Genomic DNA, 27,157 nt, shown 5'->3' with positions numbered 1-27,157 from the left:
AGTAAGGAAAGGTATTGATTGATTGTGACTTTGTGGGACTGTAGAAAGATTGTAACGAAATCATTTTGTTGGTCAACTTAGCCAACGACATTTAAATTGAACAATCCAGAAGTTGTTGTATTCTCATTCATACACGAATCTTGTAATCTGGATTGCTTGAATTCTCATTTGTGGGGGTATCTAGATGATTTGACTTTCCATTTCACAGTGCTATTCGAAAGTTTCGAATATTGGAAATTTCCACCACTGGTTCAATATTTTTGTATTGCTTGATGAAGTTACAGTGTACCAAAGTTTATTTACAGTCCATTCAAGTTCTAATACAAACAACGATTATTTGAAACATGGGAAGCACAATGAAAAATACCAAATTCAGAATTTGTACTTGGTGGTTTCGAAACTTATTGATTGGACGAAATTGAGATTTAGCACTTGGACTCTCTACCATTACACCTATTGATTGTGGCCGAAACTGTTTTTTAGGTTGGAGATTTTCCCTAGCAATTTCCAAAACCATTTCAAGTTGAATTCTTTCCAATAGATCTGGGTCAATCATTCTATGAATCAATGAACTTAAATTAATTGAAATTCCAGCTTCCTTAATCATTTCCTCAAGATCAGAATCATAATAAGAAGGATTGAATTTCTTTCCCAAGATGAATTGCATGACAGTTTTACCAAAACTGTAAATGTCACAGGAATAATTGAATTGTGTACTTCCATTTGACAATGCAGGATCAATAAAACCTAAAGTTCCACAATTAGGAATGTTGACATTTAGCCAATCCATAATCTGATTGATTTTCAAGAAAATATTCTCCAACTTTAGTTGCTTTCTTTCTAATTTCCTAAATATTTTCTTCAAAGCATTCAAATAGAAATGGGAACCCGTCTCAAAATGACTGAAAGAAGATGTTAGACATTTTTTTGTTAGTTATTAACATTTTGTCGGGAAAATGATTATTTACATATTTACATTATTTATTACAAAATAAATTTACTCTTCCAATTCAGAGGATTTAAATTCCAAATTCTACAATATGAAATAATTTAGTAATCAATAAATGTTGCTTACTTACATGAATAGTTCCAACTAGAATATCCTCTGCTTCTGTCCTAACAAATATGTGGAATATGTCATAATTGTTTTCCAATTGAAATGTATAACTATATTCTCTGTCAGAATGTTTTTGGAAACGATCTAGAATGGGAGTGATGTAGCTGCACTTCATAGAACTATAAAGATTAATGACACCATTGAGCCGAGTTGGTTCAGAAAATCTCAAGAACAGCGTTAGCGTCTGTCCATTTGCATTGACAACTTTAGAACCTGTGCATACTTGAACATACTTGCTTGGATCGTGTCTAATTGTAAATATAATTTCTTCAGAATCCAAAGGAAAACCATTAATCTTAACCACCATTCTTGCTTGAATTTTGAAATAATTGAAATCACAGGTGTTTGAAGTTGGCACTTCAAAATTAATTTGTAAATTGTTACTTGTCTGATTTACATTAACAACTCTAGAATCGCTAACAAGCACCTTACCTCTATCGTCTTCATCAAGCTCATATGAGATTGTTACAGATTCAGGTAGAACTGAGCGTGGTAAAGGTCCTGATAAGTTAAGAGTTAGTAGTTTTGGATTGTCGTTTAAAGGCGAATCAAGATTAGTAAAATGGATTTTTCCTTCAACAACATCTGGAACATCTGGGATAGATGGTTCACTCAGTTGCATGTTGGTTGATTCCTGCATAGTTCTCCAAGCATTTTTGGCTGCCTTTTCCACGACTTCAGAATTCTTGGTTGGCTTGATGAGATTGAAGAAATTAGGGAAGTTGTACATTTGTTTGTGGAAAGTTTGATTATGCTTGTCAGATAACTGTTTCAAGTGTTGCCATGTGTCACTTGAGAGAGATTGACCGTAATTTGTTTGCATTATTTTCTTTAACAATCTTTGAGCACGAACACTATCTTCCAAAATTCTCAAATAACTTTCACCACATTCACGAAGCAATTCATACATGAATTCCAATTCAGTTCTGGCTGCTTTTGCTTCAACTTCTGGATCGTCTGAATACCCACTGAAATGATATTTAAATGGAGCATCTGATGATTGTTTCACATATCCTGTTATTGTGTCCTTCAATTTTGGACATTCTGCTGCTTTAGTACCGTTGAGCATTGCTGGGATACTTTGCTTTGAATCCATGTGGAAAAAGTCTGGATAAATTGTCACATGTTTTTCAAGTGGTTTGCCTTCACATACATTGATAGCAAATTTAGCCCAAAGTGCAGATGGATCCCAAATCTTCAAATATTTCAAAACTGAAATGACATAATGTCCAGTATTGCTGTTCTTTTCATCATAGAATTGAGAACAGTTCCATGCACAGTTGAATTCAGCCAATCTATAAAGGAAGCTATCAATTTCTTCATTCTTTCTAACTTTGTAAATGTTACAATCATAGAAGGTTTGATAGAGGAAATTTTCTTTCTTTTCTTGATCTTCAATAACTATCAAGTGAGTTTTGTCATCAAAAGAAATAACAAACTTGGCAAAGAAAAGAGCCACTTTCAATTTTGGAATATTGTTTTGTGCATCTTGGGAAGGAAGTGCATTAGCATCGTATATAACAAATTTGAGATTGAGATATGGCTCTTTGTCATTTCTGGCGTGACGTTTTCCTGGATTGTAATTAGCTTCCAAGTGTTTTGGAACAACAGTGTTGATGACAATATATTCTTCAGCTTGTTTTGTATCAAGATCACTGCTTTTGTGTGCCAATGTTTGCACAGAGTTTTCAATCATCTTCTCATCTTCTAAAGAAATTCTATTTTGAATAGATTTTACAATCATATCAGTTACCTCTTCTGCGCCAAATACCTTTTCTTCTTTTCGGACCTCAGCTGGTTCAATTGTTACTAATTGTTCATTGGAACTAGTAGGACAAATCACTTCTTCAAATGTGACACCTTCTACCACAAATCCATTGGATTTGAGGAATCCAGCAAAGTTGTATCCAAATACGTCAATTATTTTACCGAATTGCATTTGGAAATTTTCAATGAAATGACCTAAATTCTCAAATTTATCCATAGATTGTTGGTATTGTTGTTTTGCAAATTGTCCAATGTTCAATATGGTAACGACTGGGGAGTATTTACTAAGAGAATAGTTTGAGGTTGTTTGGGTATTACCTCCTTGCTGGGTAGTGTACTGAACCCCTCTCAGATTCTCTTCTGTATTGTAATAATCTGTAGATTGAATATTATCTGAAATGTCAACAAATGTATAGTCAACTAGTCCATCAATTATTTCATTATCAATAACCAAGAAAACACAAGAATCCAAATCACCCTCAAAATGTGTAAGAACTGGAGAAGTAATAAAATGGAGGGCTGCATAATTTCCAATTTCACTGATGTGAAGTATTTGTGGAAGACCTACCTGAACTTCTGGGTGATGCTTTGGTACAAACCACATACTGATACTTTGCATTGAATGGTGTTTTATCAGTTCATACAATCCAGTTTTTGAGCTGTCTTTGAATGATAAATAAAGAGTATTTGGTTGTCCACCCTGTTTTGGTCCATTTTCAAAATGGATTTTTGTGAATGTGATGGTATTGTAAAAATCAGTAAGTGAATTTTGATAATCAATTTCATCATCATAGTTGTCAGATTGTCCAACAGCAATAATATCAGGAGTAAGTCTGTCAAGAGAATCTGTTGTGCCTTCCATGAAATTTACAAATTTTTGCTCTGCAAAGACACTTCCAAAGTTTGGCTTGCTGTTTGGTGTTCTCCTCCTGTTGGTTGGACTTGAACAATTACTTAAAGAAGAGCCTAAAGAGTTAAACCTTAAAAAAGCCTGAATGAATTCATCCTCCTCATTTTGAACAGCATCTGAAATGAAACAGGATTCTTTGGTTGTACAACCTCTTTGCTCAACACCACTTCCTCTTTGAGTTTTAATGGTGATGTAAGCTTGATAGTATTGATTCTGATACTGGATTTCAAATACGAGAGCCAAGAATTTGATTTGTGTTCTTCCTGGATTCTTTCCATAATTTCCCACTTTAATAAAAAGTGATTTACCATCCTCGGATTGTGTCACTTCTTTGGGTGAAATTGTACTTTGAATTGTAACCATTCTTGTCAATGGATCAATATACTTATCATTCAAATCATTCGAATATCCATTGCTTCCAACAAGACTCGTACTTTCACTACTTGGTTCACATAAACAGGAATAGGAATATATTAATCTGATTCTATTGCCATCATCATTATTCAATTCCGAACCAATGCAATTTATAAAAACTTGGAATTTTCTATTTTTCAAGTTGTGGAAGGGATTCGACAATTTAATGGAAAGGTAAATGTCACCCGATAGAAGTTTCTTTGACAAGACAGACTCCCTGCTGTTGTCAAATGACATTTCACACAGACTAGAGTATTTTCTGTATTTTTTTATTTGACATTTCTGATGGCAAATTCGAGCAATGGATTGAGAAAATAAACCACAATCACGTTTGTTCTAAATTGGGAATTTTATTGTTTATTGGTGAGGTGGCAATCTTACTCACAACATTGCTTTTGTTGTGCACAGTTTAGTTTGACTTTCGTCCAGATTACTCAGTTGAGAAATTCCCCAAGAACAAAGTATATATATTTACGTCTTTCATTTCCAATATTTACATCTCCACTCGAAAACAATGAATCCTCTGATATTACAGAAGCTCCTTGCACTATTTTGAATAATTTTGAAATTGCACAATCATCGACAGAGCTGCCATCTGTCTTGACAACTACACATACTAAAACATCATTTTTCACTTGAAACACCAATCCAATCAACTTGTTTGCGAATAATCCACCATATTCCGTAGAGTTTGGAATTTTAATAAACACCGGTTGACCAACAAGTATTCTCTGAACAATGTGATATTCAAGAGGAGCCATAGAATGTAAAGAGAAATGAGATAGAATATCCGTCATGACATTTTCATCGATCATTCCATGAACATAGTTTTGTGGTGGAGTTATGATCGACCCATAGGCAAAATTTAAAGTGCCATTACTATTGATGGTTTCAAGATAATTTCTAGTAGAAGGTGGTGGTTGGTTGATGACTCGGATGGAGATGTGAAAACCTGGGGTAATTGTATTGGGCAGGAATTGCATGTTTACACATGTCAAGACAATTTTTTTGGAAAAATGGAAAAAAGAACAATGCAGGGTTGTTTGAATTTTGTTACTAAAAAGGAAGGTTTAGTTTAAGTTATTTAAACTTATTTCGAAAGTTTCAGGTGAATATGGGAACAACCTTATTACATTTTATATTACATTTTATTATCGATGCAATGCATCATGATTAAACAAGTGTTGTGAATTTAACCTTTTTCAGTTCAGATTCAAAAGTTTCTTCTTCTTCCTTTTCTTCCTCTTCTTCCTCTTTATCCGAATCTTCCTTAGCTTGATCTTCAACTTGTCTCTTTCTCTTCTTTTCTGATTGTTCCTCAATGCCATGAATTGAATCAAGTAAAATCTTTGGAATTGTATCAACTGCATGTCCACTCATTACCATTTTAAGAAATTCATCTTTTGTAATTTTTCCGTCTTGATTTTCATCACATTCTTTCATCCATTCTTTTAATAATTCATCAGATTGAAGATATTGATCGAGATCAGACATTGCCTTTCTTAATCTTTCCATAATTGTGAGGTTTAGGTTTTTTAAAAGTGATTTTGCTTCACTTTCGGATAAAATTCCATCATGGTTGAGATCTGCTTCCTTCCAAAGTGATTCTGCTTCTTCAGCATTTAGTCCAGATTCTAAATGTTCTAGAGAGATGGATTTTACAACGGTTAACAGTTTGTTTTGTGTGATTCCCATATTGATCTAGGTCTGTACAATTAGTTGGCAGTTGTTGACGTGAGGTTGGATGTTGGTTTTTTTTTATTTTTGAAAACTCTTCGTTACTTGAGAAACCTTTTGAGATTATGAAAAAACGTTTGGATGACGATCAGTGAACAATTTAGAAATGATTGATATCTTACTTTTTAGGAAATAGGCTAGTTTACAATGAATTTTGAATATTTACAGGACGTGATAACTTGAAAAGGAGAGAAATCAGTTTATTGTCAAATCTGTTGAATAATTGATTATCATAAACACTTGTAAAATTGAATTGCTGAAATTCCATTACATTTACATAAAAAACTATTTCAAATACTGTTAAATTAATTTTTTATTGGTTTTTTTCAAAGTAATAGGAATTGACAATATTAAATATTGAGGCCACATTTGCTTCAATGAATGAACCATCAATTCAAGATGTTTGTGGTTCTGTTTCTCAGCTTCAGTAATTGCCAAATCAAAACACTTTCTGGCACTTTCTAATTTCCCCAAGTGAAATAATGATTCACCCTTGTTGTACAGAGCATGAATGTATAATGGATCTCTTTCTAATAATTTATCAGATTCTTCCACTGCCTCCTCATATCTATTTAGTGAAATTAGACAGTCAGTTGCTTCAGATAATCCTTCCAAATCTCCACTTTTATCGAAATATTGTAAATAATACTCTCTTGACCTATCCATTTCATTTCTAATTTTGTATCTTGTACCAATTGTAAATAAATAAAATGGAAAATATTTTACAACAAGAGAAATGTTTTCATTCAAAAGAGAATGATCGCCCTGATGTAAATTACAATATCCTTCAAGCACATGATAGAGAGTTTCCAATTTTTCTTTTGGAATACATGTGAAATTTTCATCAATTTTGTAATCTTTCAACAATTCTTTGATTGGTCCACAAAATAAGATCGAGTTGTCGATTTGCCTATCAGCTTCATATAATAAACCCAAGAAAATACGTTGTGAAATTAAGGTTTCTGTTTTGTTTCCGAATAGTTCTGAATATTCACCTTTGAAACTTAAATCAACTGTAATGTTACTTGCAATCTTCCCATAAATATATTCTACATTTTCTAGAACATCTCTGAAATTTCCATTCAATAAACATAAGCATCTATAATCATTATGTTGCATTGGATCAATTCTAATATTTTCAGGATTATTTTTATAAATTGCCTCACCAGCATATTGCTGAGCTAGTGTGAATTCCTTTCTATTCCAATAATAATCTCTCATTATAGTATTAATTTTAGAATATTCAGTGTAATACATTTCTGCAACATGATAATCTAGTTGTTTCACATTTTCAGCTTCAAATTGTTTAATAATGTCACTTGCCATATTGTAATACATTAATATCTTATCATCAAATAACTGTAAATTTACATAAGAATTCAAAATTATTCTTAAACAATACAATTTGGTTTTGACTCCTAATTGAAGTGATGTTTCATAATCTTGATTTCCACGTTCAAACATTTTATATTCAGAAATTAGAGTATTTCCTCTCAGTACATATAATTCTGATAATTCTTCAGTTGCTTCCAAACTTGATAGAAATTTAATTCCCCTCGTTAAAAGTTTAATTGATTTTTCGTGGTGACCATTATTGTCATAGAGTGTATATGTTAACATGAAAATTATATTTGAAGGAATTATATTAGCTTCAAAACATAAATCCAATGCTTTTTCTAAATGTAAAATCGCCTTTTCATGGCATTTTTCAACTTTCGAATACATATAGCCTAGTTGAGTATGCAGATTTACTAATCCTTCTATATTTGGATCAATCTCAATTGCTTTTTCCAAATCAATACAAGAATTTGTAAAATCATGCAATTCTTGATATAATAAACCTCTCTCTAACAGAGCAGGAGCAAAATTTGGATTCAAATCAAGAACATCTGTCAAATGTTGAATTCTATCTTTTTTACTGGATTCTATTGAATCTTCCAAAGTAACATTTTCAATAGCAGTATTGTTATGGAGTGTACTCTTGCTGTGATATTGTCTAATAGCATTATTAGTATTATTAATATTAATATTTGTAAAGGTATTAAAAGTATTTAATTTTGTGAATTGATGGTGCGAAAATATTTTCTTGTTGGTGTTATTAGAGAAAAGTGCCAATTTTCCAACCCTAACAACAGTTGACCATGATAATCTTGCTGCTCTTATGGACATTTTTTTTGTGATCACTTTATCCAAAAAACTCAATCAATTTAGAGTTCCAAATATCTTCCTAGCTACATAAATACATTGGGTTTTCTATATGGCACAAAATTGGTGATCCAAAAGAAAAATTGGAAACTCTCTATCATATACTAGAAGGATATTGTAATTTACATCATGGTAATGTTATGTCCGAATAGTTCTGAGTTTTCACCTGTGAAAAGTATGTGAAATCATACAGTAATAAAACTCTACATTTGACAGAAAATCATTGGCATTTCCATTTAATAAACAGAGGCATCTATAATTAACAAGTAGTTGTGTGTTAATCACAATGTTAGTGGGATTATTTCTGTAAAGTGGTTCAACAGCATTTTCTGAGCTAGTGTGAATTCCTTTTTATTCCAATAATAATCTCTCTTAGATATCTTAAAATTCCATTAGATTTGTAAAAAACTTTGTCAATAGAATGCAAGTAATTTTTCAACTGATTGTTGTTCTTTTCAAGAGTTCGTTTACATGATGTTCATCCATTTCCTTATTGACATAGTAGATCTTTCGAATAAAACTATTAGAAATGTTTGAGCATTTTTGACCGATTCTATTTCAAATATAGAAAGTCAAATTGACAATTAATATTGTTAACTGCATCATTTACATGTTCCCAAACAGGATTAGATCACCAAAAGAAACCGGACGAAACATAATTAATTCACACAAAAAAACATGTCAATTGTACCTTTAGAAGTTATTGAAAGTGGAGGTTTCGCCAACGTAACAACATCTGTCTTTCTTCCAGTATGGTCCTGTGCTCTCTCACTTTCGAATTGTATTTTCTTTCTAATAATTTTCATTGTCTACTTGATTGCACTTGGAATATTCTTGTTTCGAATAAGTAGAAAGGTGAAACTAGTGAGAAATCACAAGGTTTTATTTGTGTTGACAATAATCTTTGTTATTATTCAGATATTGAATTTAATTTGTAGATTAGTTCATGATTCGTTGCAAATACATGCAAGATTATTATCCGAAAGTGGTCAATTGGTGGAATGGAGTTTATTTCTTGCTATTCAAGTGACAGCAGGTATTACAACATTTGCCATGTATATTAATTTCATTTCACTATTCGAAATTATTTTCTTTGTTCAGAGATTATTGTAAGTTTAGTTTTGAACACTTTCGAATAATTTGTCTAGTTGGAAAACTGCAAGACTTTTAAGAGCCATTTCAAACAAGACACATAGAATTATTGAAATTATCATTCTAATAGCAAATGTTGTGGTTGTAATTATTGGAGTTTTGGTTGTGGTTGCAGTTTCTGCATTGTATGCAATTAAGAAATTCGAAATCATTTCGAATAACTACTTGACCTATGCCTTCGTTGCATCATTTATTGCAATTTTCATTATTCTAATCTTCCTCAGTTCATTAATTATCACTTCAGGAATTCTCGTCATGCGAACCATCAAACAAACAACACGAAACGTCACTCAATCTATTCGAAACACTTCACTTTCCGATACTCAAAACTCTGCTCCCACCAACAGAGCTTCCTTTGAAATCAAATCATTTGAAAAACGAGTCCAATCTCCCTTCAAAATAACTTTCGGCTTACTTTTAGGATTATTATTGTGCATTCTATTGGAAATAATTTCTTTGGCTCTCGCCTCCACCGTAACTTCATCCGAAGATTTCAAGGCAATTTGGCACTTTTTCAATTGTTTGGGAGTTTTGATTTATGCAGTGCTGTTAATGTTGCTTTTCTATCCAATGTTTTTGGATTCGGAAAATGCATTGAAGGAAATTGAGAAGAGAAATGAGTTGATGAATTCGAGCATTGTTGTGAAAATTGAAAATTCTGCAAATTCTTCACAGATTTCATTGAGTAAGGAAGATGTGTGATTGACTATTGAGTTGTGTCTTAATGGATTGAAATTATAATTTGTGGAAGAAATTGAAGCTTGCTTGGATCTGGAACTAATGAGAATAACTCTGCAATAGGGATAATAATTGCAAGATTACAACGGTCAACTAGAATCTCAACGAATAATCGTAAATTGTCGCAGTAAACGTTGAAGCTATTTGGAAATATTTAAAAAAAATGGCATTACTACTCGTACTGTTTATTGTAGCCGTGTTAATAGTAGCATTCTTTATTGGTCATATCTATTTGCAAAGTGTGAAATTTCCTGGTGTGAAAATTTCAATAATTGTTGGAAGTTTCCTAATCAAGTCAATGATAAAAATTCTTGGACCTAGAATGAAAATAATAGAAAAGGTTCTTTCCAAACCATTGCCACCTTCTCTAGAAACGGAATCGTTGAAAATTGAGACAATTCCAATTACATTTGACACTTCAAGTTCTGAACTATATTTGAAAGAAAATGGTCAACCAATTTCACACTATTCACTTCGAATTTACCAACCTAAACCTTTCAAAAATGATGGCTATCCCATTGTGATGTATATTCATGGAGGTGGTTGGATGCTTGGCTCAATTGACTCTTCCAATCAACTCTGCCTGACTTTATCCAAAAAAGGATTCCTAGTCGTGAGTGTAAATTACAGAAAAACTCCAGAACACGTTTTCCCATCATGTTTAAATGATAATTTGAATGCACTTTCTTGGATTGGAAAGAATTATCAGAAATATAATGGAAATATTTCACAATTGACCATAACAGGAGAATCTTCAGGAGCTCATTTAGCAATTACAACTCAAATTAGAATATTTTCAGTTGATAAAGAAATATTGGAAAGAGAAAATGTGCCACAGATAACTCAGCAAGGTTTACTATATCCAGTTTTGGAATATTACAAATATGGAAATGAAAAGTATGATTCGTATAAGAAATTTAGAGATTGTGGACTTTTACTTGATGGAATGATAATGGACATGTTTTGGAGTTTGTTAATTGGTGAATTGAGGGAAGAAGAAGTGAAATCGAATAGATTTTTATCACCACTTAGTGCTATTGACCTTTCAGATAATTTATTCTATTCCAAATTTCCAAAAGGTTTCGTCTGGCTTGCCGAGTATGATGTAGTAAGAGATGAAGGCGAATTATTTGCTACTTTAATTAACAAGGTTTCGAATGGAAAGTTGAAAATTAAGGAATGGAAATGTGGAACTCATGGTTTCAGATTTAAACGAAACTATAACGACTTGGCTGATGCAATTGTTGAATTATTACAAAACTAAACCACTCAATTGATAGACAAACATTATTTAATTTTAAAATGGTAATGTTTCTAATAATATTGTAACATGGTAAAAAATATTAGAAACAAGACGAATGCAACGACATTTTGGGATTTGAAAGTAACATGCAATGCTTCCATGTTGGTATCTTCGAAATGCATCTCTCCTCATAAAAGTATTTTCATAGCTGCTCTCATCAACCGAAAGTGCATTACGATTATTCGAAAGGTGTAGATATACATTTTCAACAATGGATTCCTCGACAAGAGATGAGTAATGATTCCAGTATCCCCACTAGTTGCGATATTTGCGAATCAAGCAATAAAATGCAACAAACTTTTCAACATTAAAAAAAACAAATCCAAATGTTCTATTCGAAACCAATTGAAATTAATGAATATGCTAACGTTACTACAGGTGCATTTCTTCCAGTTTGGTCGAATGCAATATCTCTTGCTAATTGTTTATTCTTTCTCATTGTATTTCTAGTTTATTTAATAGGTCTAGGTTTATTCTTGTTTCGAATAAGCACGAAAATTAAACTTGTTCGAAACCACAAAATACTATTCGGACTCACAATTTTGTTTGTTCTGATACAATGTTTGAATCTGATGTGCAGATTAGTCCTTGATTCCATGCAAATGCATGGCAGGATATTATCCGAAAGTGGTCAATTAGTAGAATGGAATTTTTTCGTTGCAATTCAAGTGATGGGTGGCGTTTCAACATTCTTTATGTATATTAACTTTATTTCGCTGTTTGAAATTATATTTTTCATTCAGAGTATGTTGTAAGTTTAGTTTAATTTTCAGTTTACTGAACTTTCGAATTCAAGTTGGAAAACAGCACAACTAATGCGAGCAGTTTCAAAGAAAACTCACAAAGTTATTGAAATGCTAATGATTTCCATTAATGTGGTATTCATTTTCGTTTCTTCCTTATTAATTTTGGCAGCTTCTATTTTATATGGAATTAAGAATTTCGAAATTGTGCCAACAAGTACAATGACATATATTTTTCCTGTCTTTGCTGTGATTGTTTTCTTCATGTTTGCTTTTGTTATTTCAATGGTTATCAGCTCTGGAGTTTTGGTTATTCGAAACATTAGGAAAACAACTCAAAATGTTACTCAATCCATTCAGAAAAATAATCACAGTAATAGCTCTGTAAGGATTTCATTAGAAACTCAAACATTTGAAAAGAGAGTTCAATCACCATTCAAAATTACCATTGGATTAATGATAGGTTTAGTTTTGTGTATTTTATTAGAAATAATTTCCGTTAGTTTAGCTGCAGGAGTCACAGCTTTTGAAGAAATCAAAGCAGTTTGGCATTTCTTCAATTGTCTAGGTGTTTTAATCTATTCAGTTTTGGTTTTATTTCTTTTCTATCCATTATTCTTGGACTCTGAAAAGGCGCTCAATGAAATTGAAAAGAGAAATGAAATTGTGAAAAGCTCAACAACAACAAAAACTGAATCATTAGTTTCGACACCAGTTGCTGCATTGTTTTCTGCCGCTAGTGAACATTAATTTGAAAAATCATTAAATTTAGGAAATATTTCTCATGATTTACTCATTTCGAATATTTTTATTGTTTTGCCAAATAAAGAGTATCAATATGTGCAGTTCTTACCTTATTTTGATCGAGAGCAATTCTCAAACCCTTTGGAAGGAAATATTTCTCATTATATTCCTTCACAAGTTGTGGAAGTTTCACATTTCTCATATTATCTTCTTCTGGTTTGAGTTTTACAAAGTAAATGATGGCAACATAGATCAAGAAGAATGGCAAAAATAAAAATAGAGCAAGAAATAGAGTAATGGACGAAACCAAAACAGACCAGTATAATGGGGCAGTTACAAATTGAAAGAAAACTTGTAAATTATTAAGGGAAATTGCATTCATTTCCTTAACAAGTTTCTCCCATTCATCTCCTAATTGATATTGATCCTTGATTGAGGCTGGAATAGTTTGATTAAATAAACGACATTCTCTATTATAGGAACATCTAGTTTCGTATAATTTGACTGGGGAAGCCAATGGTTGATTAGCAGGTGGCAATTGAACTCTATGTGAAACAACCTTAATTTCCCAAGCTTCAATCGGAACAGAAAAACTATTCAATGTCAATCCAACATCCAAAACCAATGAAACTCCCTTAGGATTATACAATCTAGCATTGTGATCATCCAAAATCCTTTGCATATTCTCTCTCAATTCAGCATCTCTCTTCTTCTTTAAAAACAACTCATCGATTGCATAATAAATGAAAAATCCAATAATTGGCAGCAAGAGAATTAATGAAACAATGGCAGCAATTCTCATGAATAACTCTTTTCTCTCCTCGTAGGCATAATTCTTGAGAATGAGAGTGTCTAATTCTTGACAGGTTTTGGTATAGTCTGCTTGGGAAAGTTGGTGAAAATCGTTGAATTGTTGTGGCAACAGAGAGGTTCCGTTAAAGTTTAGGATAGTGTGGGCGTAGGTTGAAGTGTAGCCGAAAGTGATGGGAATCATTTGGCGCACATCAGGTGAGTGCAAAGTTTGCACAGTGGAAACAGATGGGTTAATCATCTTGATTTTGGTCAATCAATTTGTTGTTGAATGGCAAATGTCAGGGACGCTTTTTTTTCGTGTGAAAAATCCAAGAGACACTTGTTGCTTTATTGGTTGTGGAATGAAAATCTCTTCAATACCGATTATTGTAATGAAAGGTGAACTGTTGATTGCTAAAAATGAAATTAGAATGGATATCGAATAGTTTTTTGTTGTAACATTTCCTAGTTCCAACCTTATCAATATTGTGAGCGAATCATATTTACAAAATGATGGTGTAGTATTAATGACTACAGATTTGGAAATTCAAAGGGTTAATTGTCCAATTCTGTAGTGTCGTTGCTCAATTGATAAGTGGTACCAAGATTTTTAAAATCAAACTCTCCAATATCAGAGTCGTATTCGAGCTCGTAGAGAGCTTCCTCTTCTTCGTCTTCTGCCTCAAAGAAACCCTCTTCATCAGGGAGGGCTCTTACTAAGTTTTCCTCATCTATTGTGTCCTTGGATGGATCGATAAATTTATCATCCTCTGAGGGATCATAGCTCCAAATTGGCTCTGTTTCGAAAATGTTTTCCATGCCATCTTGATAAATTCTCGATAATCTGCCACTATCATCACTTTGTAAAATTACTGAAAGAACTCGTTTCAATTCTCTATAATCTCCAATAATGTAATGTCTATTGTACAATGAGGCCTGCTTATCGTTGGTAAAATCTGCACGTTCTCTGAGGGTATTAAGTTGTTGATCTGTACAAGCAATTCTTCTGGTAAGGAATTTTGGTTTCTTTGATAAAAGGAGCACAAGCAAACCGAGAGGATGATCTTGAATGGATTTAGGCGTGGATGTCTTTTGTAAATGAATACCAATGATATCTCCATAGTCAATTTCCATCCAAAGTGCGTGACTAACCTTAAATCTATCAAATTCTCTTGATACTTGATCATTAAATGATTCCTTTGATGCTGATGACTCGACAATATAAGATTCCAACACTTCCTTTTCGTCTAAACTCTCTGGTCGTATGTGATACTTTGGAGAATATGTGAACAGTTTGTAGTAAATCTTTTTCAATAGTGGAGATGCCTTTAGCAGGAATTGCCCATCATAATTGAGTGTTGGTGACCATTGTCCAATTTTAATTCTTCTAATGTGAGCTCCATTAGTTTTGAATCTTTTCAGCTTGTCCAACTCATCCTTATTGGCTGCATCTTCATATTCTGGATCATTTGGATCGTCATCAAAATGTTCCATTTCATCCTTAGTATCAGGTGCTATGGCATTTCTATCACATTCTTCAGTCCATTCATAAAATAATTTTCTTCTCTCCTCTTTTGATTTGATAATTTGTTGAGCAATACGAATCATTTCACTATCTGAAAGAATATCATCCCTTTGAGAGCTTTTTGGTACAAAATTGTCATAAATTTCATTTTCCAAATAGGACAATGTTGGTTGAACTAGTTAAAATATTTAGAATGATTCAAACTTTGTTGAAACAAACCTTCATAGCACTTTTTCTTAATTTCCTCCTCATCAGAAGATACCTGAAGAGATGGATCGTTTTGTTTCTTTCTGTATGACTGAGTTATTAAAAATCTTTTCACATCCAAATAAAATCTCTTCATAGCACTTTGAAATACATTATAATAATATGAATTTTCAGCCATACAAGCTTCCATCAATATTGATGATGAAGATTCCTCAATGGCAGCTTCGTATTCTTTCAATGGAATACATTTGACAATTCCTTCAGCAAAATCAGTCATGAGTATTTCTTCTTCCTCCTCATCTTCAAATTGAAGTTGCTTTTCGAGAATATCCTGAGCACCACCTGTCACAAAATCAAACACATGTTCGGAACCAGCAGGTGGTTTAACTGGTGATAGTATATCTAGGGTTTTCATTGACTCCTCAAGAACTTGATCCATAAATTCCTTTTCCAATTGATCTCCTAAATCGTATTCATCGTCATAATCTTCGGAATCATCCTCATCATAATCTGAATCCTCAGCATCCAAATAATCTTGAATTTCATCCTCATCAAAAGCAGCTTGTACCAATTTTCCAGTTTCATCATCGAGAACAAACTTTGTCATCACGGGTTGTTGTTGCTGTTGTTGTTGTATATTACTTCTCAAAGGAGTTGCCAAACAAGTTGATGATGAAGCACCAAATGATGGTTTTGGTGAAGAACAATCCAATTCTTCATCATGATGATCTTCAATATGTATTTGAAGATTTGATTTTCCTTTTGTTGGTGTTGTATTTTGGCTTCGGGATTGACTGTCCTCTGCTTCATTCTTATTGGCAGCAGCAGATTTCTTCTTGTTGGTATCATCACTGCAGTTGCTTTGAGACATTTTTTACTATTAATAAAGAATCTCAAATTGAGAATTGAAATACATAAGTACTTTATTACAATTCCACGTGATATTAATTTAGATCAAAGAAGAGTTGAGTTGGAGGATGTAACTCATACATTTCGTTGTTTTCAAAATTGAACACTTCTGTTGTTGAGGTTGAGTCTTCATTCTCAATAGGTATGTAAGCTCTGTCCTCCTGAGAAGAAGCATCATGATTGCTGTATTGTGCAAGATCATTGACAAACTCATGATCTTTGAAACTAACATCTTCCTCACTATCACTCAAACAAAAGGTCGAATGAGGTGTTTGAGATTTGATATGATTACTATTTGAGTGTGATTTGATTGGGGTAGACTTGAGTTTTTCTTCTTCCTCCTCTGAATCAGAGGATTCATCACCAGAATCATCTTCTTCATTTTGATTAGATTCCTTCTTTATATTATTATTACCTTGTCTTGATGGAGTTCCCTCTGTTGCACTATCAGAACAATTCTCATCATCAGAACTACTGTCACCACTACTATCAGAGTCATTGTTTTGATAGGATGATGCTTGATTTGAAATGATATTGCGCATTTGAGCAGCTCTTAAAAGACCATTACGAACAATTTTGCTGAGTTTTGGTGGAACCTTAGATTCTTCCTTTTTGTAAATGAAAAAATAATTAACCAAATCAAAATAAGGTACCTCTGGCAAAACTGCCTTGTATAAATTCCTAAGAGAACCCTTGTAGAGATGGAATTCATTGAAGGCCTTGTAGAGTTTTGCTTCTTGTTCGTCAGTTAAAATCCTCCTTCTTGTGATTTGTTTTGGATGTTCCTTCACATATAATTTAGCTTGTTTGATGTCATTGTCGAAGGTATGTAGAATTTCAAGGGCCTTATCTGGTATAAAACTGTCTTGATCTCTGATGGTTTTAATGCAGAATAACTCAAACTCTTCGAGCATTCCTTCATTTTCTGAATTGGATTCAAGAGGAGTCCATATGCATTGTCCAATCTTTTGAGAGTAGGATACTGGAAATTTCTTAGGTTTTTGGGAGAGGATTGGAAGGGTTGCTTGATGGTTTGGACCAGTTTTTACAGAGGTAGGAGAAGGTGCATTATCAGACACCATTGAAACTTGGCTGGATGTTTTAATTGGAGTGGATAATGGAGATTTGGTATCACGAGGTGATGATAAATAAGGTCTTGTTAAATTAGGGAAATGTTGAGAAAATGGAGAAGGTGAAATCTTTTTTTGAGATACATTAGAGGATTGGCTGGAAGGTGTTGCAAATGAAGTTTTTGGAGTCTTTGGAGTGGTATTACCATTACTATTATTACTATGGGTTTGTGAACTAGAAGGAATTGGAGGAGTGGAGGTCGAATGGGATTGAGTGGAGGTTGTGCTTATGTGTGGTTGAGGATTACTACTGATCTTGTTTGGAGTTGCAAATCCTTGTTGTTGTGATAGTGGTCGTTTGAGGGAGACTGTTTTATGTGAAATACATGGCATTTCATCACTATCAATGGAATCACTCAATTCATTTCCTTTTGAATGCAGATCCTTCTTGATAAATATTATTGTTTCCTTAGTATCGCAACTATTCTCCCTTGAACTTGAAGAGGATGAAGAACCTGATGGAGAGTAGCTATTTTCATTATCAACTGCAGTGGATTGTCGTCTATTTACTTTCTTAGAAAGTGGCAATGTGTTGGAGGAAGAGGAATCAGATGATAATACTGATGGCAAAATGAAAGGCGTTGTAAAATGTTGGCCAATTATACATATTTGGAAACGTCGGTTGGTTTGTATTACTTACCTACAACTTTAGGAGAGGCTGATGAAGTAAACTTCTTTACTCTCTTATCTGGAGGAGAAGTTCTTTCTATATTGTTGTTATTATTATTGTTCTTGGCTTTTGATGATGTCTTTTTAGGTGTACCTCCGTTGGCTGTATTTTTGTGATCATCATAATAAAGCTCGTCAAACTTTCGTTTGGTGTTTGTAGTAAGAGGAGAAGCTTTAGCACTCATCACTATGCTTTGTATTATGCTCTCAATATTATTATTATAATAATTGTTGATGATGATGTTATTGTTGTTGGTGCGGATGACCAGCTAGCCAGAGAGAATTTTGTTGTTGGTGCAAAGAGATGATACGTTGAAGATAGGTTGCCTAATGTAACGCTGTTTTGGCGGCGAAGTTGGACTTGAATAGCACGTGAATGTATTTGGCGCAAAAATATTCCAGTCGTTACGGTATTGTTTTGTCGATATGTTTACTCTCAGAGCACAAGCAATGAATTTCAAGGTGGTGCGAAATTTTTTTCTTGTTTATGTTGACACCAAGTGTGTGCTGAGTAAATATTATTATTATCGGCTTGACAAATTATTTTCGTTTATTTGCAAATATTTAACATGTTTTGATAATAAGCGATAATTTATATAGAGACAAGGAATAAGGATATTGTTCAATCTAACTCTCAGCATTGGGTTAAGAAAAGTTATTTTTGGCTCAAACTATGAAAATAGGCAATCCTTGATAACAAAATTATTTGACTGTGAAGAGAACATTTATTGAGCAAAGACTGTTTTCAATATTTGAAATTAATACTAAAAATTATTTCAACCACAGAATAAAGAAATATTAATACAGTTTATTGTTCTCTAAATATAGAATAACATATTTGAACTACCAATGTCCATACAACAACAAGCAAGCTAATCATTTTCATTAATGAATTTGGATCCATCTTTTTGTATTGTAAACACATCATATTAATCTTGCCAATTATTTACTGAACATGAAATTGCTCTTTGCAAATTGGGAAGGAATTCTTTAAAAAGCCAAACAGGAAAACCATCCCTCAAAATTATCCCTCAAATTTGCCATATTCTTAGTAAATTGTGTTGGCCAGTTTACAATTCCACTTCAAACTGACATTATTTCTTTCGACACAATTACTTCGCCATGCAAACAATTTTTCTCAACAACTTAATCTACACCTCCAACACAATCCCAACAATTCAAATCTGCCACTCAATGGTCTTTCACTTTCCACTCAATTATCCCAAAGTTTTGAAGGCAAATTATTAAAAACCGCTTCTCTCAGCTTTGCCAACCAAAATGCAACGCTTCAACTTCAAAAAAAATATTCAAAATGGTACGTTATCAGCACCGCTCTTTTTTTCGCTGATCAAAAACCGCCTCTTTGTATGCTACAATGATGACGACAATTATTATTGTTTTACATTTACACATTCTTCTTCTTGGAAATTATCTAGTCTGGTAGTCCACCAAGAAGTCCAATGGGAAATAATTCCCCTCAACGTGATGAACCTCATAATAATAATAATAATCACTCTCCTCGTTCTTCTCCAAAGAGATACAACGATGATAGAAGATATAATGATGATAGACATGACGATAGAAGATACAATGATGACCGTCGTGATGACAGAAGATACAATGACGATAGAAGATACAATGAAAGAAGATATGATGACCGTCGTGATGATAGAAGATCTTACGATGAAAGAAGATACGATAGAAGACCTAGTAGTAGTGAAAACAATGTTGCGTATGTATTATTGTAGTATTTTATTGATTTTTAACACATAGTTTAGTCTCCAAGAAGAAAAGTCAAAGGCCACTTCAATTTTCCTTGGTAGCTTGGATAGTAACACAACTGAAAATGATTTGCGTGATGCTTTCTCTAAGTGTGGTGAAATTGCTAGTGTTAAGCTTGGTTTCACTAAACAAGGTCACTTTTTGAGATATGCCTTCATTTCATTTGCCAACAGAGAAGACACCGAAAAGGCCTTCAATGCTGTCAAGTCTGGTGAAATTTCTGGTCAAAACAAATGGGATGTTGACTATGATGTCGGTAGAGACAAGAAGAGTCAATTAGGTATTGCTCCATCTACTCGTGGAAGTAGAGGAGGTAGATTTGGTGGAGGTAGAGGAGGTGGTTCTCGTAGATATGACGATGATCGTTATAGTAGAAGAGACCAAAGATATCACCCATATTCCAGAAGATCACCACCATTCAGAGGAGATAGAGGTGACAGAAGTGACAGAGGTGATAGAAGTGATAGAGGAGACAGAGGTGATAGATCACCAAGTGGTCCAAGAGGTGGTTACTCTCCAAGAAGATCCCCTCCTTATGATTCTAGAAGAAGAGGCGGTGACCGTAAGTAGAATTAATTCCTTAATATTCAATATTTCTCATTCTCTTTTTTTTAATATTTTAATTGCATTGTGGGTCTCAAATGATAATGTTTTGCAATGTTTTGATTGGTCATATATTACGGAACTATAGGTTACAGCCCACGTCACTACTAGATTGTACTCCTTAGATATTGTGAAATAATAATAGAACTCCAGAGAGATTCTCTTATAGATTATTGAATAAAACAGATGATAATGATAAAGATTTTCAAGATTTACAGAGAAGACATAGAAGAATAAGATTGATCTTCTTTCTTTTTTAGACATTTGATATCTTTCTTGATTTGAGATTCGACTCAATCCTTGACAGATCTAGAGATGATGAATTGAATGAAATGAAACAGTCTCTAGGTTTCTCAACTTCGTGTGATGAGAATTTCGAGAAGAAGACAACAGAATTAACAAAGAAATATCGCTCTTTTTCAAGACACTTATCTTTCTAGATGAAAGCACATCGAAGAAGAATTGGATCAACATTAAAAAAGATTGGAATTAGATTTATGGAGCTCACTAACACCAACAAGTTGGGGAATTTCTCCACATGAAATTTATCCTCAGTTCATTCATTGGCCTTAAATGATGACCAATTTTCCAATCAAAAATAAATTCCTTGCATTTTAAAGCCCATGGGAATATTTAAATATTCTTGAAAACGAAAGAGGTAATTTTAAACACTTTGATATCTCTATTTTAAGAGGAACCAAGATAGATCCTTAATCTCATCAGGGAGTCATTATTTTAAATGCTCAGCTCATCATGCAGTGTATTGCCCTGATCATTTCCCAAACACCAATTCAACCACTATCGATGACGAATACATTCCAAATCAAGAATAGCATGACAAATGCCATCATACGTTAAAAAAAAAATGTCAAACAATCTGATATCTGTCCCCTGCTTTGATTGCACTTTTTCCGAATGTTTTAACAATGCAGAATCATTCCCAGACGTTATCTTTGAAACATTGGAAGGTAAAATCTATGCACACAAATTCATGCTCTATCAAAATCGATATTTTAAGAATTTATTTGATGTTCATGAGAAGGTTCTTACTCCGAGAGGATCTTCATCAGGAACAGTATCCAATTCATCAATTCTTACAATTCCCATTCAAGAACCTCTCAAAATATTCAAAAGTCTCATTGAATACTTTTACTCTGGAGTTGTCAATTGTCAAGTGAATGATTTGAGTGAATTTATAATGATGGCCTATCGTTTCAAGATTATCAATTTGATAACAGTATTGAAAAAGATATTGATGGGAGAAGCTGCTACACAAATCATTGCCAAAACTAAATTTGAAAAGACTGAAATTCTCAATCTTCCAGAAAATACCAAAATGACAATGGAAAATGCTCTTTCTCTATTTGGAGAAGTTTGTGGAAATTCAGTGTTAGAAACAACAGTTTTTAAAACTGAAATTACATTGGCAAAGAGGGTCATTCTGAAGAGTGTTTGCTTTTCATTACTGTTTAGTAGTAATACCACTATTGAGAAAATGTTAAAATTTTCAGTCAACTCTATGAATGAACTTTTACTGTTGATTGCTGAACATTTGGATTTGATCAAAGCTGTACAGAAATACCTAGTAGATGTTTCAATTATTAACACACCTCTCAATATGAAAGAAATTATCAAATTTACACTCAAATGGATGTGTTACATGAAGTCAGATCGTTTAATTAGCATTTCAGATTTGTACGAAACTTTAAATGCAATTGAAAAATCTATTCAGCAACCTAAAGAAGTTGCCGAATTTATCAAATCCATTGAGGTGATGAGAAATATGGCCTCAAAGAACCAAAACAAGCATCAACATGCAAACTCGGATACCTCTGATCATCAAAATGCAACAGAGAACGATGATTCGAATAATAGAAAGAGAGTAGGTTCAACACTTGTAAAACTAAAATCCATGTACTCATCCCCTTCTCAAAAGAATTCAAAAGATGAAGAGAGTGGTGGTGGATTATTGACAACAAGTGGAATTCAAATTGTACGTGAGGAAGAACCAGCTCAGGAACAGTCATCTCTGAGGAGAATGAAACGAACTTCAACATTCATTCAACCAAAAGTTAATTATTAATACTTGTACATTAAAATTTATTACTTCCTTAAAGAATTTAAGATTATTTGAATTTATCTTTTAATACTTCTTGATAGGTTTCGGTTGGTTTAAAATGATTTTCCAAAAAGTTTGAGGCAACCAATTTCAATTCATCAAAACTATTACAACTTTGATTGAATAAAACTAAACTGGAGAAAAAACCCTTGAGGCGATCCATACAGTAATGATCAATAAATTCCATTCCCATTTCACTTTCTATGTAATCATCATCTGATAGAGAAAGAACATCATTATCGATTGGAATTTCAAAGTGGTATTCATTTTCATTCACAATGCAAAATATTTCTTTCTTTGTATTAGAATTCTTGTGAGTAAAGACACGACATGATTCATTAAATGTGCCAGGATATTGTGCATTATTATACGAAACCCACACATCATTCCACTGACATAATTCCAATTGACTTGTGAACTCGTAACATTTATCACCATTATTCAAACTAATTCCAAAAGGATTAATACCAAACCAACTGTGTCCTCCTCCAAACATGATTATTACTCCTCTCTCATTTGACTGAATAAATACCCTCAATAATAAAGTAAATCCAGTTGGATTAAATAACTCAACTGGAGGATACAGAACTGAAGAATTTCTAGAATACATGCCTTCGAATATTACACCATGCTGTGGATGAATCCATTGATCTCCTATCTTGTGATGATATCTTTGAGTTTCTTTGTTTTCAGTGTGAAATTTGAGAGCTTTTGGACTGGAACACAACAAGGAATGATTCTGGTGATAAATATCAGTAATGAAACGATCAAAATTTCCATTAATGTCAATTACAACAGAGTGGAGCCATTTCTCGAATGGCAGTTTTCTCTGCATTGTTTCCTTCAATTTGGAAAATATATAATTATTCTTCTCATCATCACGATGAAAATCAATCAAGAGAAAGGTAACAAGACTTTTGCTATCACTACTATCTGTCATTTTTTTCTGTGGACAACCTTACTTGAGCATACATTGAATAATTTAAGATTTTATTCTCTGAATACACAGAGTGTTTTTTAATGAATTAATAAATTAAACTTGTTCGTATTCCTTGTTGGCAGTAAACTTGGCTCTAACCTTCTTTACAACAAAGTAAATAACACCAATCAAGACGCAAATAAGGAATTCACCACCAAAAACTCCAATCAACATGTATTGCCATCCATCTCTAATAACCTTTGGAATACAAGAGAATGAAAGAGTAGAGACAACAGCACCATTATCATTGATATTCCATCCAAGGAAGATGTGGGCATGGGAGTCTTTGGATTGACCTGGGAAGTATTCAACCTTGAACAAACGATTAATACCTTGGTTTTCTCTCATGATCTTTGATCCAAGAGGTTCATCAAGATTTGAGGCACTGTATAAGTGAACATAACCCACCAACTTTGGTTCAACATAGAATGGATCATCCTTAAGCTTGGTACGAATGACTGAACCAACAGCAATAGTATCATTGAGTCCATAGAAATTAGCAGTAACAGTGAGAGCATCTGAATTACTAATTTGAGCTTCATCATCAGTGATGAGAGAGAATCTTTCAGCAACTGGAGTAGATTGGAATGGAGTATAGTCATCAATATTGACAGTATAAATAAAACCATTCTTATCAGTTTCACCTTCGGCAGTATAGATCATAGTACCAACAACTACAACATATTGTTCAGAATCACCAGATAAAGTAATATCATTGAGCTTCCATGTCTTGACATTTCCACTAGCAAGAAGTTCGGCAGTTGATTTAACATTGTTAGCAGTGAGGATTTGAGAAACCTTGACAACCTTCAAATTGCTGAGATCTGAAGCATCAAGAGTAATGAGAACATTGACAAATTGAGCATTTGAGGAGAATTTGATAAACTTGTCATGTTCAAGTCTGTGGTAGTTTTCGAAAGCAACTTGTTGATCCTTGTAGAGGGTGACAACAGCATGCAACAATCCTCTCTTTGAGCTGTAGACAATTCTAGCATTGTTTTGGACCATAGTTGGCTTTAAAGTTTCACTTTGGATTGAAGGAACGAGAAGGTATTGAGAAGTAATTCCAAATGATTCATGGAAAGGAGTGATTCTAATAATACGGATAGCATTAGCATCTGACTTGTGCAAAGCCAAAATTTCGTTTTGATTGGTTTGATTATTAATAACATCCAAAAGTAAAATTGGTTTAACAAAAATGTTGGAAGTGACATTGTTGGCAGAAGTCAAAGTTTCATATCCTGAAATGGAACCATCTTTAGCATAAATTGGATCCTTGTCAACATTTGTAAGAATAATTGGGAATATAGCAATAGCATCAGTAATTGAAGCATTAACACCATATGAAGTAATATCGGATGTATATAAATATGGGATAATAGATGAACTCAAATCACCACTTCCGAATTGTCTTCCAGAAATAATATTCCATAAAGAGTATTGATTCTTTCCTTCAGTTGTAACAGTATTTGGAAGCATTGTCAAACCATCACAGTAGGCCATTTCATTTTGAGCAACTCTAATGTTGCAATCCATCAATTTTTGGACACTACCTCCTTGATGCTTGGAGTTCATGACGTAAACAGTCTTGTAGAAGGCCTTATCTTCCTTGTTTTTAACAACGTGGAACATCATTGAGAATGTTGTTCCCTTCAAAGCATCATAAATATTATCATTAGTTTTCATTGGTTGTGGAGCTCCATCAATGTCAACCATAAATTGGAGGTCAGGAAGTTGTGGGAAATAAAGTGGATATGGAGAATTAGGGAAACTTGGATCGGTAACATTCCAATGAAGCAATGTCACATTAGAAGATGAACAATAGTGTTCTTGGGCAAGGGTCACTGAAATCAGCGAGCACATAATCAAAACTGTGCAAGCAAATAATGTCCTCAACATTTTGGCAAAATTGGTGATGTATAAGAGAAGGTTAAAATTGGATCGGGTAATGATGACGACTGGTAGTGTTAATCAATAAAAAAAACCACAACAAAACAACAAAAATAATTGATGAAGATGGGAAGGAAGACTTGAGAGCGAGTTTTTGTGTGATTCACCTATTCAAAGCCTTCAACGTTGTTGAAATATTTTTTTGAAGCGCAAAATTTGAATTTTATTGTTTATTGGTGTTATCGGGGTTATTTGCTCCATTACCCCTGTGGGATTATCCTCTGTATTACTCAAAGATTTAAAATCTAAGCAAATTTGATAGTGAGGTAGATTTTGGTAGGTAGTTGAGAAGCAAGGTGAGCACAATATTGTTATTCGGAGTTTGTTGAGAGAATTGATACGCCCGTAAAAAGACTAGCGCAAAAAATATTGAGGACAATAAAGATTGAAAGATATACCTATTCAAAAGTATTCTCCCATGCCGGGAATTGAACCCGGACCTCCTGGGTGAAAGCCAGGTATCCTAGCCATTGGACTACACGGGAATACATAATTATGAATTATTATTCATATATTTGTTTTCATATACAGCATTAGACAATACCTTGATAATCATTCTTTTCTCCATCCACAATGTTGAATATAAGTCTCTATCCAAAGGTAAAAAGTCACTTTTTTATGAGCAATAGAAGTAAATAATGAATTCATTGATTAGTTTAATTATAATAGTTTAGAAGAGACTTAAAATAAGAACAAACAATCCAAAAATTATCTTGAACGGAACAATTTGGAAGAATCCATAACTTCCTGACACAGTAATAGATCCATCCCAACAATCAGCTGTTGGAAAATCGTTGCAATTATACCATTCTGGATAACACAACATATTCCTTTTCTTTTCACAGACAGATCTACAAGCCTGAAAAGGTGACCATATCTTATAATGGTATCCCTGATTCTTTGGATGATATTGAGCACATACCAATTGTTTTACATCAACGAAACAGTCTTCATTTACAAGGCCACCATAATTATTAATGAGCTTTTTCATTTGTAATTGAGAATTATATGTGAAGCATGTTGGATAATTTCCATTTCCACATGCTGTGCAATTCGGACACGGTTGAGGAGCTTTTCCTACGAGCTCACCAAACTTACAAAGTCCATCACTTGCCATTGCCTCTGAAAAACTGAATGTTGGATCATCCCAACAATCACTATCATATTCAACATCATAGCTAGAGTAACAAATAGAAGACATTTTGTTAGTCCAACGTTTACAAAGTTTGAATCTGTAAGTTGGATTATAATAAGGATAATAACTGGGTGAAACTACCGTCCACAAATTATCATTTGTTGGATCAGAACTGGCACAGTGCTCTCTCATCATTGCCAATTTACAAGCAAGGTTTTTGTTTTCGAATTGTAGAGAGTTAAATATGCTCTTCTCTCCATTGAAATTTGTGCATGTTGGAGCTTTATTGCAATACTTGCAATCACTGCATATAATTGGTGGTAAACCTGTTCTTTCTCCAAAGTGGCAGGTTGCTGATGATTTGACCAGTTTTTTCTCAGGGGTTTGATGTGAGGTGGTTGTTGAAGCAGGCAATGCGACCTTAACATCGAAGCCACAACAAACACTCATTAAGGCAAGAAGAACAATGAAGAAGAGAAGTAATTGACGCATTTTTTTGAGAATTCTTTGTAGAATTTTGAGAGACA

The 27,157-nt window shown here is 33.4% G+C and overlaps 15 protein-coding genes and 1 non-coding gene across 16 annotated transcripts; 5 read left to right on the top strand and 11 right to left on the bottom strand.

The window, feature by feature from the left end:
• Positions 1 to 310: 310 nt before the first annotated feature.
• Positions 311 to 790, bottom strand: NAEGRDRAFT_66274 (uncharacterized protein; the record flags this gene model as incomplete). The annotated part of the gene is made up of 1 exon (XM_002678524.1): positions 311 to 790. The coding sequence occupies one exon, from the start codon at positions 788 to 790 to the stop codon at positions 311 to 313; it is 480 nt and encodes a 159-aa protein (XP_002678570.1).
• Positions 791 to 962: 172 nt separating this feature from the next.
• Positions 963 to 4,478, bottom strand: NAEGRDRAFT_79332 (uncharacterized protein). The gene is made up of 2 exons (XM_002678523.1): positions 1,080 to 4,478; positions 963 to 1,033 (listed from the first exon to the last, which is right to left on the bottom strand). Exons 1-2 carry the CDS (start codon positions 4,443 to 4,445, stop codon positions 998 to 1,000), a joined length of 3,402 nt encoding a protein of 1,133 aa, XP_002678569.1. The 5' UTR covers positions 4,446 to 4,478; the 3' UTR covers positions 963 to 997.
• A 164-nt stretch (positions 4,479 to 4,642) lies between these two features.
• NAEGRDRAFT_66272 (uncharacterized protein) lies at positions 4,643 to 5,191 on the bottom strand (the record flags this gene model as incomplete). Its single annotated transcript, XM_002678522.1, has 1 exon — positions 4,643 to 5,191. The coding sequence occupies one exon, from the start codon at positions 5,189 to 5,191 to the stop codon at positions 4,643 to 4,645; it is 549 nt and encodes a 182-aa protein (XP_002678568.1).
• Positions 5,192 to 5,381: 190 nt separating this feature from the next.
• On the bottom strand, positions 5,382 to 5,903 carry NAEGRDRAFT_48240 (uncharacterized protein; the record flags this gene model as incomplete). The annotated part of the gene is made up of 1 exon (XM_002678521.1): positions 5,382 to 5,903. The coding sequence occupies one exon, from the start codon at positions 5,901 to 5,903 to the stop codon at positions 5,382 to 5,384; it is 522 nt and encodes a 173-aa protein (XP_002678567.1).
• A 342-nt stretch (positions 5,904 to 6,245) lies between these two features.
• On the bottom strand, positions 6,246 to 8,114 carry NAEGRDRAFT_66270 (uncharacterized protein; the record flags this gene model as incomplete). The annotated part of the gene is made up of 1 exon (XM_002678520.1): positions 6,246 to 8,114. One exon carries the CDS (start codon positions 8,112 to 8,114, stop codon positions 6,246 to 6,248), a length of 1,869 nt encoding a protein of 622 aa, XP_002678566.1.
• A 714-nt stretch (positions 8,115 to 8,828) lies between these two features.
• NAEGRDRAFT_66269 (uncharacterized protein) lies at positions 8,829 to 10,004 on the top strand (the record flags this gene model as incomplete). Its single annotated transcript, XM_002678634.1, has 3 exons — positions 8,829 to 8,900; positions 9,069 to 9,259; positions 9,299 to 10,004. The coding sequence occupies 3 exons, from the start codon at positions 8,829 to 8,831 to the stop codon at positions 10,002 to 10,004; spliced, it is 969 nt and encodes a 322-aa protein (XP_002678680.1).
• Positions 10,005 to 10,198: 194 nt separating this feature from the next.
• NAEGRDRAFT_57714 (esterase/lipase) lies at positions 10,199 to 11,684 on the top strand. The gene has a single exon (XM_002678633.1). The coding sequence runs from the start codon at positions 10,204 to 10,206 to the stop codon at positions 11,302 to 11,304; it is 1,101 nt and encodes a 366-aa protein (XP_002678679.1). The 5' UTR covers positions 10,199 to 10,203; the 3' UTR covers positions 11,305 to 11,684.
• A 474-nt stretch (positions 11,685 to 12,158) lies between these two features.
• Positions 12,159 to 12,836, top strand: NAEGRDRAFT_66267 (uncharacterized protein; the record flags this gene model as incomplete). Its single annotated transcript, XM_002678632.1, has 1 exon — positions 12,159 to 12,836. One exon carries the CDS (start codon positions 12,159 to 12,161, stop codon positions 12,834 to 12,836), a length of 678 nt encoding a protein of 225 aa, XP_002678678.1.
• Positions 12,837 to 12,894: 58 nt separating this feature from the next.
• On the bottom strand, positions 12,895 to 13,881 carry NAEGRDRAFT_66266 (uncharacterized protein; the record flags this gene model as incomplete). Its single annotated transcript, XM_002678519.1, has 1 exon — positions 12,895 to 13,881. One exon carries the CDS (start codon positions 13,879 to 13,881, stop codon positions 12,895 to 12,897), a length of 987 nt encoding a protein of 328 aa, XP_002678565.1.
• Positions 13,882 to 13,961: 80 nt separating this feature from the next.
• On the bottom strand, positions 13,962 to 18,247 carry NAEGRDRAFT_79330 (uncharacterized protein; the record flags this gene model as incomplete). Its single annotated transcript, XM_002678518.1, has 4 exons — positions 13,962 to 15,322; positions 15,367 to 16,214; positions 16,369 to 17,953; positions 18,034 to 18,247. The coding sequence occupies 4 exons, from the start codon at positions 18,245 to 18,247 to the stop codon at positions 14,178 to 14,180; spliced, it is 3,792 nt and encodes a 1,263-aa protein (XP_002678564.1). The 3' UTR covers positions 13,962 to 14,177.
• A 1,275-nt stretch (positions 18,248 to 19,522) lies between these two features.
• On the top strand, positions 19,523 to 21,070 carry NAEGRDRAFT_79329 (RNA recognition motif domain-containing protein; the record flags this gene model as incomplete). Its single annotated transcript, XM_002678631.1, has 3 exons — positions 19,523 to 19,794; positions 19,841 to 20,406; positions 20,536 to 21,070. 3 exons carry the CDS (start codon positions 19,523 to 19,525, stop codon positions 20,556 to 20,558), a joined length of 861 nt encoding a protein of 286 aa, XP_002678677.1. The 3' UTR covers positions 20,559 to 21,070.
• A 242-nt stretch (positions 21,071 to 21,312) lies between these two features.
• On the top strand, positions 21,313 to 22,530 carry NAEGRDRAFT_66263 (uncharacterized protein; the record flags this gene model as incomplete). The annotated part of the gene is made up of 1 exon (XM_002678630.1): positions 21,313 to 22,530. One exon carries the CDS (start codon positions 21,313 to 21,315, stop codon positions 22,528 to 22,530), a length of 1,218 nt encoding a protein of 405 aa, XP_002678676.1.
• A 43-nt stretch (positions 22,531 to 22,573) lies between these two features.
• Positions 22,574 to 23,506, bottom strand: NAEGRDRAFT_66262 (uncharacterized protein; the record flags this gene model as incomplete). Its single annotated transcript, XM_002678517.1, has 1 exon — positions 22,574 to 23,506. The coding sequence occupies one exon, from the start codon at positions 23,504 to 23,506 to the stop codon at positions 22,574 to 22,576; it is 933 nt and encodes a 310-aa protein (XP_002678563.1).
• A 52-nt stretch (positions 23,507 to 23,558) lies between these two features.
• Positions 23,559 to 25,444, bottom strand: NAEGRDRAFT_79328 (uncharacterized protein; the record flags this gene model as incomplete). Its single annotated transcript, XM_002678516.1, has 1 exon — positions 23,559 to 25,444. One exon carries the CDS (start codon positions 25,442 to 25,444, stop codon positions 23,600 to 23,602), a length of 1,845 nt encoding a protein of 614 aa, XP_002678562.1. The 3' UTR covers positions 23,559 to 23,599.
• Positions 25,445 to 25,908: 464 nt separating this feature from the next.
• NAEGRDRAFT_t249 lies at positions 25,909 to 25,980 on the bottom strand. Its single transcript has one exon. It is a non-coding gene; the product is annotated as a tRNA-Glu (tRNA).
• A 185-nt stretch (positions 25,981 to 26,165) lies between these two features.
• NAEGRDRAFT_66260 (uncharacterized protein) lies at positions 26,166 to 27,122 on the bottom strand (the record flags this gene model as incomplete). The annotated part of the gene is made up of 1 exon (XM_002678515.1): positions 26,166 to 27,122. The coding sequence occupies one exon, from the start codon at positions 27,120 to 27,122 to the stop codon at positions 26,166 to 26,168; it is 957 nt and encodes a 318-aa protein (XP_002678561.1).
• Positions 27,123 to 27,157: the final 35 nt, after the last annotated feature.

This window comes from Naegleria gruberi, assembly GCF_000004985.1.
Source record: "Naegleria gruberi genomic scaffold NAEGRscaffold_17, whole genome shotgun sequence".
Lineage (NCBI taxonomy): Eukaryota > Heterolobosea > Eutetramitea > Acrasida > Naegleriidae > Naegleria > Naegleria gruberi.
Note: the sequence above shows the minus strand (reverse complement) of the source record. Positions and strands in the feature narration are given on the sequence as shown.

What these genes read in the sequence shown, in the direction of transcription:
- NAEGRDRAFT_79332 (XM_002678523.1), bottom strand. Translation starts at nt 4,445, where the DNA reads ATGTCATTTGACAACAGCAGGGAGTCTGTCTTGTCAAAGAAACTTCTA. An exon ending in TTCTAGTTGGAACTATTCAT is followed by an intron (nt 1,034 to 1,079) that starts GTAAGTAAGCAA and finishes TTCATATTGTAG; the next exon opens with AATTTGGAATTTAAATCCTC.
- NAEGRDRAFT_57714 (XM_002678633.1), top strand. Translation starts at nt 10,204, where the DNA reads ATGGCATTACTACTCGTACTGTTTATTGTAGCCGTGTTAATAGTAGCA.